The following is a 12,407-nucleotide window of genomic DNA, read 5'->3' on the forward strand; positions in this document are numbered from 1 at the left end:
AGTGGAATCTCGACAACGACCGGCCCTTTGAAGACTCGTCATTGACTTAGCTACGTAATCTCGTCTCAAAGGTGAATTATAATTCAATGCGGTGTCCTTTTTCAAGCAACCCATCGATCTACCGATAGGATCTCTTCTAAGGTTTGGTCCAACTATCGTATTATAATGCGATTCCTTTCTAGAATGATTAATAGCACCAGTTGAAACACCTAAAGGATTTTTTCGTAACGTATTGGGAAAGCTTGAAGGATGGAGTTCCTTTTTCGGTGGAGACATCGGCAATCCCAAAGAACTTCTCCTATTTGGCGAATTTCCATCTCTACGGCCGAGGGAGTCTCTTCTGGTCTGATGTATGCTACCTATTGAACCACGACGATTCCAACAATTCTCCTTCGCATGCTTTCCGTGCACGTCGCAGCATCTGTCAATTTTCATCTCTATTTTAAATAATTCAGGATTATTCTGTTGTTGTTCGAGTTTTATATCCCTGAAGAGTTCCTCAAGCCGACGTATTGCGGCTTGCTGATGTATGCTCGACATAATCGTTACTTTTAATCCGTCCTCCGTGAAACTTTTACACCAAGAGGAAGTCAATAGTCAGACTGGCTTGATCTTGTGAACTTGGGCCAGTATACGTTTATCGTCTTTCCGGTTAACGAACGAGTTGCATCGCGTTGCGGTAATCGTGACACGCTCGGCGTGATGTAAATGCGTTCACGGTTACATGAAAACGCGTGTGCTGCTTAAGACACGTCCGGTGAGGCACTGCTGGCCTCCAGAGTGAGAGAGACCCAGAGCCTCAAAGGAACTCTCCATACAGATCCCCACCAACCGAAGGCATTCGTAAAGCTGATAGCTCCATATTAGGTCAAACCTTATGGCTTTGTCGCGGTAAATCCACGACAGAGAATTTCGTTTCCCTGACCTTGACATATCGGGAGATCGAATCAAAAGTTCTGAAAACTCACTCTCGATCTTAATGCTATCTCACCGACTTATTCTTCCTTGCGACTAGGAAGATGCACCTCTGTTGACCTTGACCTTCTTCAGGTTAAACTTATCTCAATATCTATCAAGTCTATGTTATGTAGATACACGCGTAAGTCACTTTCACTAAGTTTACTGAGGAAGATAAATTTCATAGCGATAAGCAAGCAATGTGATCAGCTCGATTACGTTTATGGACCAAAATGTCGGTGACTCAGGAGTTCAAGCAAACAAGCTAACATTATGTCATTCGATGTATTCTCATAGATATACCTGATCTTCGTGTATTCAACAAAATAGCAATGTAATGTTTAGAGAAAGACAGAGAGAGAGAGAGAGAGAGAGAGACAGAGAAAGAAAGAGGAGGAGGAGTAGGGGGGAGTTTGTTGGTTTTACCTTTCTACTTTATCGACGACCTTAATTACAGGATATTACCTCTCAGTGGCATTTAATTGGTAACCTTCATGTCAAGTAATACACAAATGTATCTACAGATTTCTACTATAATCGACTTCGTGTGCAACGAGATGGAGCTGCACTTCTCTTGACATATGAATAAACTGCATACGAATGTAGTTCTTATATATATCCTTTATACAAAGACTTCTTTTATACAGTCTAGCACGTAGTACGTCGCTTAAAATCAGCGAACCACGGAGCCTCTCGCTTTATGAACTCACTTTATCGAATGCACGAATGACTTTGGTTTCTTCGGGTTAAGAAGAAAAATATGTCTAAGTGCACTCTAATAGTTTTAACGTAAGAGAAAAAAAATGTGTACAGAGAAGTTGAACTTTCGACATATCTATGGACTTTATTGAAAATCCATTATCATTGATGAATTCGCCTTGTTGAATAGTTTATGAAACATACACAATAGACTTATTGAGTTACCAAGTTTTTCTTTGACACCCACATAAGGTAATCCACAGATACTAGTTCACCTTGATGATCGAAAATATATTATGCATTTGATATCTAGGAAAAGGTATATACTTTCGGAAAACTGACACAAGTGTATAAAACGGTATACGATTACCATCTATAAGATCGCATTACGATTCTTGCCTTTCGAAGAATTATGACGATTCAAAATAGAATTCTTCTTTACGAGATAAAAGTTTCATATTAAATCGAACAAATTATTTTAATTTCTTTATCATTTAAATTCTTCAAAATAGAACTGATACAAATCTATTATATATATATCTAATCGATATGTAATCAATGATTTTAATTTTATACAACAATGCATATTTAAGAAACTTAACGCTAACTAGTCTAAATCGTTGATATTCATAAATTAAAACTTGACGAACCTATTATCACCGAATATAAAACAAAAACACCGCGAGAAGAAAATCTTGAAAAATAAGATTATCTACACTGGACGACCATTTTTGCGAAACGTTTCTCCAAGTGGGGAAAGTGGGAGGGGAGGGATGGGGAGGTGAGGTGAGGGGGGAGACGACACACACGTCTTCTCGATGTTTCGCGGTTTGTCCGAAGGCGGTACCTTACGTTCGTTGTAGTAAACGCGTGCGCTCGATTTGCATGAGCGAACTGCGTCGTCGCAAGGCGAGATTATTCAAGAGCGAGTCTAATAGTTAGAACGGTCGTTAGAATTTCACATGTGGGTGCCCGAGACCTTGCGAATTCCATAATGCAGATGTTGTAAATTGTTTTACTAAACAGATTAAAGAACGTATTGACTCGAATCTTCTTAATTATGATATCAATCTTTTATTCAAAGGAAATATGAAATTATTAATATTAAATAGAGAGTATGACGTGAAGTTCGAAATGATCATATTAAAAATTCTCTATATAATACATCGTTTAGATCTCTTTTTATTATATTCCATTGGATGCTGCAATGTATACATATGTACCTACCTGCAGCCAGTTTATTATGAGCAAGTGACAGATTGATGTACGGTGCACCACAAGGGAATGTACGACTCGTACGTACACACACACACACACACACACACAAATATATATATATATATATATATACATACGATCACTCTGGCCGAGTTTATATTCACGAACATGAACAGAACGTATAACCCTTTTGATATCGTCACGCTTACGAGCAGACATTCGCGTTGACAAGTTATAACGACAACCTATAAGAAATTTCCACTCGACGAAAATCACCGTTATATTTTCCTTTCATATTCTATTTTCAAATACTTGTACGTATGTACAAGTTTACCGGACTTGTAATTGACCGGTCGTGTTGCAATTTCACTGAAATCAACGGATAAGGAAAGTTCTCGTTTCTATACTGCTTGTAAAAGTCGATACATTGGTAACTAAAATGAGGGGGGAAAAAAGAAATACGAAACTGACCATGACCTATTGACTCATCAACGCAACCAAACAAAGACAATGATGTCAACTGTTATGGTATACTTTATCACGATTGATACTGACTTCGAAGAACTGTGATCTGAAATTTTTTTTTTCGATCGTATATTTACAATTAATCCTAATCAATTTCGAATACTGCCAACGAATGCACATGATGTATTCGTACGAAACCGGATTGAAAAAAAAAAAAAAAAAAAAAAAAAAAAAAAGAAAAAAAAAGAAACATTTTATTCGTCATTCGTAATCACGATAATCAAACTATTTTTTTTCATTTTCTCTCTCTCTCTCTCTCTCTCTCTCTCTCTCTCTCTCTCTCTCTCTTTTGCTCGTTGTTCTTTTTTTTATTTAATTTTTTTTTTCCTCAACATTTCCGTCGTAAAGCTACAAAAGCCTTTTAAATGCAAATTTACGGCTGACGCCACACGGCCATTGTTACATTATCCGGAGGGATCTTCGGCAACGGAAGTACACCGTGTCCTGCCTTTTTTCTACGCTTTTGGATATCAAGCAAACGCAACACAAAAAAAGATTCACATATTTTCATGGGATATAATCAAATAATATTTTAAATATCTCTTGAAATTAAAAGTCATTATTTTTACGAATGATAATCATAACGAATGATTATCGAGAATCAATTTATAAAGATTGAACGATGTCCGATAATACTTAGAAAATGCTCGACCACCCACGCTCAGTTGCCACTTAAAAGCAATTAGTACGATTAACGAGAAATTTCTGAATATTTCCAACGAGTCAAGAACGTTCGAGGAAATACTGCAAATGCTTTCAGAGCCGGAATTAAAAGTTCTGCATCGATTTACAAAAAGTACTTTTTAATCTTCCCATTAATTATTATTATCTGGCTTGAAAGAATCGATTCGTACATTCCTTTCTTTTTTTCTTTTTTCTTTTTTTTTTTTTTTTTTTTTTTAGTTCAATAAAATAGATAAAAGAAGAGTGAAATCAAAACGAGTTTCACTTTTCTTACGGATAAATTGTGAATAATAAGTTGTGTATTAATTTTAAATATCATTTAAGATAGATACGAGAGAAGTTTACGAATTAATTTTTTTAGATAGTTAAGAAAAAGGGAAAAAGAAAAAAGAAAGGCGACTTACCTTCGTCGTCTTGACTATATCGTAATGACTTTCATGAATTCCCGATTCGTTAACACACGGTGCTGAATTTTGTCTCCTATAATAAAAAAAGGTCAAAATTTTTTGCTCCATCCTAGATTTTCATTCTATTTGATTTAAGATCATTTATCGTAACACTTACGTGACTTGATCATAACCATTTATCATTGGCTTTGGCGATTGAATACCAGATCTTACAGGTGTACTTGCATGAACCGGAGATGGACCTTTGCTACCCAAAGGTTGCTTTATACTGTAAATGTTCAAGGAAAACATAATCAAGTTATATCCACGAGATCATTAATCATTCGCTAAGAGTCTAATCAATTTAACGGAAACTTTGATATTATTTATCATTATAAATTATAACATTTACATTGTAAATACATACATATTTCAATGTACCAATAATTATGAAAGTGGTTTTACTGTTAATATAAAATTAAATTTATCACTTATTTTGTGTTAAATCTATCCACTATATACATATATGTATGTATGTATGCATATAATTCATAATCATTACTTAACATATGTACATACATAAAATCTCATCATAAAATTATTATTAGGCAGCCAATTAAAGATTAACGGCAGTATGAAATACTAAAACACGTAGCACCTAACAAATAAGCTTCCCCTTATCTCTTATTTTTTTCCGCTAGCCATATCTTTTCTTTTTGCGCTATGTTTCATTCCAACATTCTACGGGATTTCACCATTTTCCAAAAATAGTTTATCGCAAATATTTCGCGATTTGTCGTCCGTTATAGTCTTCGTTCCGTTAGACAATATCATGCCGCATCATCGAGTTCACTTCATCGATTCTCTTTTTCTTTCTTTCTTTCTTTCCTTTTCTTTTTTTAGCTTTATTATGTGTTTATTTTTCTTTTAATTTCTTTGAAAAAAACGGTACAATTTGTAGACAAAATGTATACATGGCTCGTCCGAGAAATGGCTGGATGAATCACGAAAATAAAAGCGCGCATATCGTCAATTTCCTTGTGAGCAGGAAAAGAGAGGAAATTATTCATAATGCATCGCACATCCGCGCTTGAAATTGGCGCATCTGCGATCCGTGGCAAAGGAAAAATATCGAATGATCTCGAACCACATTATGAAGATTGAAATATTTGTTGACGATATTTTTGAATGATTTAACAAAATTCGAATGTATTGAATTAACTTTAATAAAATTAAAGCAATATCTTCTTATCTTTCGAACACTTTTATAATTCAAAGAGATTATTAAAAACAAACAAAAAAGAAAGAAAATGATAGAAAAAGAAAAGATAACGATTTACCGATTAACACAAGGCGGTGTAGGGACGGAGCTTCTTAGATTACAACTGCTATTGTGACTTTGTTTATTGTATACTGGACGATTGTTTACAGACACGCAAACACGCTCGGCGATACGGAATCGCGGTGTCGTCGGCTTGTGATAAATCATCCTCGCTAGCGTTCCTTCCACGTATCAATTACACGCTTCTGAGCTCCTTCAGTTACGATGATTCGACATCGTAATGCGAATCTAACTATTCCACTCGTAGAAGAGAACGTTCTTTGCGAGTACACTCACGAAAGGAGACAAAACCAAAAAAAAAAAAAAAAAAAACACCAAAGAAAAAGAAAAACAATAACAAAATAAGACGAAGGAAAAATATCGACACGAAGGTTATTTATTTCTATAAAAAAGGAAAAAAAAAATAAAATAAAAGGAAAAAAAATCGTTCACTGTTCGTATCTCTGAATCAGTAGAAAAGTCGCGGAATTTGAACTCGTTTCTCTCGCGTTCTCTTGCGGAAAAAAAAAACAAAAAAAAACAAAATGATAATAATAATAATAATAAAAAAAAAAGAAGAAGAAGAAGAAAAAGATCAGATAGACAGACAAACAAGCTCTTTGTACTCGCGATATACTGGCACGGCGTCGCGATGCTGCCACGAAGGAAGCTTGGCGTCGAGTATCGGCGAGTCGAGCAGGAGCCGTTCCACGAGCTTCACTCGGCAGCCTCCTGCCATTAGAACCAACAGTTCTGACCGCTGTGTGTGCCTGACTTCTCTCGTAATAACAAAGCGTATCGTTAGTCGCGACCTATCGTAGCCTGTTTTCGTTCCATTCCTGTCGATGCGATGCCAACGTTTGATAACGTCATTGACGCTTCTCCCAATGAAAATGAAATTCCGATTGATAGATTGATCGATCGATTGATCACTTTTTCGAACAGGACAAAAGAAAAAGAAAAAAAGAAAAGAATTATCTTAAAACTTTATCTCTCCTCGGAGAACGTTTGTAATATAGAGGGTAAACTACTGTGTAAAAAAAAAAAAAAAGAAAAGAAAAGAAATAGCAAAAGAAGTCACTCAAATTTCTTTCTTAATTTGTGAAGATGAAAAGAAATATTTCAAGAGTAAAAGTTGTTTGATATCGAACTAGCTATCATTTGATGATTATTCATTCCTATTCCAAGCGACCTGTTTTAGATGCATTATAGTATATTTTATATTTTATAATATATATATATATATATATATATATATATATATATATTATAAATATATATATATATTATAAATTATAATAAATATATATTATAAACATATATATATATATTATAAATTATAATAAATATATATTATAAATATATATATAAATATATATATATAGGGAAATATATAGATTGGCGAATAAAAATATTATTTGAATTATCAGAACGTATAAAAAGCATTGTGATCGAAGGAAGCGCATATGCTCACCGCACGAGTAGCCACGTGAAACTCAACTTTCACGAGGCTTTTCGCTATCGATTTAAAATTCATAAATAGTACGTTGCACTCTCGTTGGTTAAATATTAACTATTCATAAAGAAATAGGTACTTATTTACTTCGTGCAAACTTCTTAACTTTTGTCCTCCTGTTCCTTCCCATTTAACGAGTTACAAAAATTAACACTTTCTTTATTGCATGAACTTGATAAATGTATCTATATCGAGAGCATTTTGGATCGAGTACGTTAAATTGGTTTCTATTCGAGTAGAGATGGTTACTCTTCTCGAAGGAAGAAGTATATATCTGTAAGAAGGTCCGGACGTAGTAGATGCGTAGCTCATTCGCGAGAAGATGATATCCAGCAGATGTCGTGAATCGAAAGGCTTTCAAGAAAGAACCGGTGCGGCACAGTTATTTCACTTGTTCTAAACGATGTATACTATAGATTTATACTCTACGCACGTTGAACGAACATACGAATGAAATGCAATTGATTAACATCAACAGGTCAGACTAACAATCGCGTTTTCACTGATTTACATCAAGTTGTGTATATATATATATATATATATATATATAGTAAGCCGTAAGAAATATTTAGACAAATTTTTTTTTTTCAAATAGAATAACTTTCCTTAAACTAGGTAAGGCGTTCCGTTCTTTCGTAAGATTTTATAGAAATAATTATACAATGGGAAATTTGCTTAATTTAATTCAAAAGTATGGTTCTTCAAAAACAAATATTAATTTGTTGGAAATCGAGAACATTTGCGTTAAATAATTATGGATTCTTTTTTGAATAATACGAGATAGAAGATAGATGAGTTAACAGAGATAAACGTTAACATGAAACGAAATTGCCAAGTATATCTTCGCAAATGCGATTCAAATTGATTCTTTAGAGCAGAGAAAGCCACAGCATTTACATTGATCTTGTCTTTGACGTGAACAACCATCCAGTGAAATCAAATCCAAGAGAAACGAAGAAATAAGTTTTCCGCGGAATTTATTTCAGCAACGAACAAATGTAACGAGAAGATCGATCATTGCCATTCTAAATGTAACCGAAGATGTGAGGAATTTCAACGAGAAGAAAAGTAAGCTAGAAAAGAGAAATTTAGATACGAAAGCGAACTAAAACAAAGCACTTTCAAAAATCTCTGCTCCGTTAGTCGACATAATAAGTTAATCCACGATAAATTCCGCGTGTAGTTATTCAAGATTCATCTATTTTTATCTTGAATATCTTGACCAAAAAAAAAAAAGAAAAAAGGAAAAAAAAAAGAACAAGAAGAAGGAACATATTTCAAAAGATTCCTGATGTTCACACGTACCTTTCAACGCAGTCACGCGCATGAACGAAAAAATGACACCATAAATATGTACGACAAAGCTATGAGAGTGAATCACCGAAGAGCAGACGAGCAATGGCAAAGCAAACCCATACGGTCACGATTTCGCCCGTGACTGTGGTTCCATACATCCGGTATCCGGCCTCGAAACAATGCCCATCGTGGATGTCAATGAACCATACTCAAATTCCACTTTCGTTTTAAATCAAATCGGGGCCGATACATCGTATCGTGTCGTATCGAGGCCAAACCTATTATTGCTATGGGAATATCCGTAATGTCTGATCTTTATAACTTGTGTCTCGATTGAGCGATCACGTAAATCTATTTAACTTTGCAACTTAACAGGGTGTTGATGTTATACGCGTAAATACCATGGAAAAACTGTAACAAACAACATACAATTGGTTGTTGCCAATGATTGACCGAATATGATACTCTAAAGGGATGATCTATTTTGATCTATTTTGAAATCGATGATTTTTTTTTTTGATAACAAGACAAACTTAGAGGTAGATAGGTATCGCTGGAATGGTATTCAAGGTCAGTGCCAGACAACCCGGAAAAAAAAAACAAAATAAGAAACATGTTTAATAGCAATTCCCGCTGCTATTTCGAATGGCGCCACATCGGTGTCTAGACCACACGAACGATCTATTTTTGACGCGCGTTTCGGATCGCGATATATATTAAATGTTCTAATACCGCCATCTGTCGGGGAATGTAATCAACCACTCGGCTTGATTAACTGCAATTCGACGCGGCGGCGATGGCGATGTAGCAGGGAAAATGATACTATTTGCCATTGTACGTGATGTGAACCATCTCGGCTAGATATTTACTTTGGCAAGAAATCAAACTATAAAGCTGACGAAATTGTAAATGCATATCTGTTACCTTTAATCGAGCATTCCTTCTTAGTTAGTCGTGAGGTTGAGGTCGTTATATAAGATCGTTACTCGAAACCGGCTTTACGTGAAACGATTATGAATCTTAAATTATGTAGATTTTGAAGAAGGAAGAGAATTTCGAGATTGTTCTCGACTTACCCGTCAGCTTGTAATCGTTTTTCTATTATTTGAGCAGGTAACGGAGTCGACAACTGTTTAACCAATTCGTCCCTTTCCCTTTCCTTCTGTTGAATCGTCTCTTGCAATTTTTGTTTTTGCTTCTGATATTCTTTAAATAGATCACCGTTATAGCTCTGCTCAAATTGATCCACTGGAATAGCTCTGTTAGGGATCACCGATGGTTCCGTAATTTTTGCTGCGACACCGGTAGGTTTCTCGGCTAAGGAGTCTCTTCTAGAACTTCTAGCTGTTGATGGTGCTGGCGATTCTCTGCCTGAAACTCTTCGTTCCGGCGTCGACGCCGCTGATGGATCAGCCGCCTTGATAGCTTTTAATGTTAAAAAAAAAAAAAAAATAAGATATAGTTGATAGTTATAATCGATATTCTAAACGATTTGATTAACGAGCAAGACTTAAAAATTACTAACCTTCAGGACTTTTAGATTGTCCTCTGATCCTTGGTGGAACCTTAGGATGACTACTAGTCGTTGTTTCTTGTATCGATGGTAATAATTGAAAATCAGCATAGCTAGAACTCAGGAAGACATCGCCTTCGTTCTCGAAGAGCCGGTCCACGCTAGTATTCATTAATTTGTTATTTTTGAAACCGGTCAAATGAAAACTGGCGAAGGAGGATCTCGACATAAGATTTATGTCACCGGTTGATAATGCCATTAGAGCTGCCGATGGTATAGGCATATTCTTAGGACCTGGACCGGCCTCTAAAGCTGGTACCAAACTACGCGACATCATGTCAGCTGCCGATCTAGGTCTTGTAAAGGGCATGGCGCTATGAGGAAAAGTTTTCGGTTTGATGGGAGTTATCAACATATGCTCGGTCCATGAAGTTTCTAAAGACGGCCTCTCGAGACGTTCCACATCAACGTTCAATGTTCTTTGAGCGAAAGGTACAGCGAAAGTTTCTGGCGGTATACTTTGCAGCCAAGATAATAGGCTCAGATCCGAGTCGCTAAAGCCGATAGAACCGTCTAACAGTCTGCAAAAACTCATTTCGACCTGTAATACAATGATAGAAAATAATGATGATTCCTGTGATTTTAATTAAAACGATATCAATCAAAATACGAATTAATAAATTTTCTTTACCTGTTCACTTTCTTTCGAACCAGTAGCCTTGGCCTGACAATAATTAACGCAGGATTCATAAAGTATACCCTTGATGATCAATTGAATAAGCCTGTCATTTTTCGCCGATGTTACTGGATGAACTAAATCGTTCGATTTTCGATCGCCTGGCAGAAACTTTTCAACCAAAGGATGAACTTCGCGGAAACACTGTACCCTGGCATTGCTGGGATTCCAATCCTTGTATTGTAGGTGATCGGTGAGTCGTGGAAGCGTGAGAAGAAGGCAAAAACTACTGTATTCCTCTTTGGTAGGTGCAACCTTCTCTAAATCGCTAAGAACTTTGACCACTTCTTCGACAGCATTATCGACGCTTCCGTTTGTACCAGCGGCTATCAGATTTGCTTCCGACTTGATGCATAATAGTTCTACGTACTTATGTCGCAATATGGAATAGGTAAATTTTCTCATGTCAAAATCCGGTAGTGCTTCCAGTGGCTGAATAAATTCTAACACGTCGTCCCATTGTCCGTCAAGGATGAGTTGTCTCAAGAAAAGTACATCGTCGCTGTACTGTCCATTTATCACGCCTGTCTCCCGTTCTAGCGAAAGCTGCGAGATGTGAAGGTCACGACTGTGGAGGAACTCCAAGATCAGTCTTACCACGTCCTCTTCGCGCAGCGTCAAATGCGTCGCCGGCATCACGTACCGAATACGCAACCTAAACAATTTAGAAAGTCGATAAGATTCAGTGTTCTTGATCTATATTTGATAGTGAAAACAAAAATATTAAAAAAAAAAAAAATGGGGAAAAAAAGAAAAAGATAAAAAATTCGAAACTTTTTATTTGAAACAAATTCACGTGTGTAGAGACAAATTTTATCAAAAAAATATAAGAGATTACCTTTGAAAATAAAAAAAATAACAAAGAAAAAATAATTATACGCTCAGATTATTTCAATTAATGGGTACGCGAATTAATTATATATACATATATATATATATGTATTTATGCTTTTTTCTTTTATTTATTTTGAGACATAAAAATATAGTAATAACATCAGTTTTTAGTTTTTTCTTTTTTTTTTTTTCTTTTTTTTTCTTTTATTTTCAAAGTAAAAACATAATGTATTACTTTTATTATTGTTATATATAAAATATATGAAAAATTTGCTATCTCTCAAGAATTTTTCGACAACCCATAGTTTGCGCACCACTGAATTAGACTTCCGTTCAACATTAAGTATGGAACGCACGATTGCAAAAGATTATAATGGAATGTGCAAAAATGCATCCTTCCAAGAGTTCGATGCACTTCGAGGCCAAGCATTTCTGTTGACGTGCCCCGATTAACACGAAAAGTGGGTCACTAGATTCGGACCTTAATCTATTACTCTCCTTTTGAATTATTATTCAAACTAAATTCAAGTAAATACTGTCCACGAAAGAGGACAACTTTAAACAATTCAGAAAGAGAGAGACAGAGAGAGAAAGAGAGAGAGAAAGAGAGAGAAAGAGAGAAAGAGAAATAAAAGGCGAAGAAAAATCAAATCACGATCAGGCACGAAAAAACGTCTCAAAGACAATCAGAATCCCTTCGAAAATCTAATTTATATTCTCCT

At 35.5% G+C, this 12,407-nt stretch overlaps 1 protein-coding gene across 6 annotated transcripts in view; it reads right to left on the bottom strand.

The window, feature by feature from the left end:
* Window positions 1-12,407, bottom strand: part of LOC118440475 (WD repeat-containing protein 47) — a 49,036-nt gene that overhangs the window by 19,545 nt on the left and 17,084 nt on the right. For all 6 annotated transcript variants that reach the window (XM_085654867.1, XM_085654864.1, XM_035863573.2 and 3 more), the window contains exons 2-6: window positions 10,807-11,506; window positions 10,128-10,716; window positions 9,679-10,027; window positions 4,648-4,758; window positions 4,488-4,563 (exon numbers count right to left, since the gene is read on the bottom strand). In XM_085654867.1, coding sequence (XP_085510993.1) covers window positions 4,488-4,563; window positions 4,648-4,758; window positions 9,679-10,027; window positions 10,128-10,716; window positions 10,807-11,487 — 1,806 coding nt within the window. In that variant the 5' untranslated portion in view covers window positions 11,488-11,506. The remainder of the gene's footprint in view (window positions 1-4,487; window positions 4,564-4,647; window positions 4,759-9,678; window positions 10,028-10,127; window positions 10,717-10,806; window positions 11,507-12,407) is intronic.

Source organism: Vespa mandarinia, chromosome 2, assembly GCF_050613455.1.
Source record: "Vespa mandarinia isolate Hongniang chromosome 2, ASM5061345v1, whole genome shotgun sequence".
NCBI lineage: Eukaryota > Metazoa > Arthropoda > Insecta > Hymenoptera > Vespidae > Vespa > Vespa mandarinia.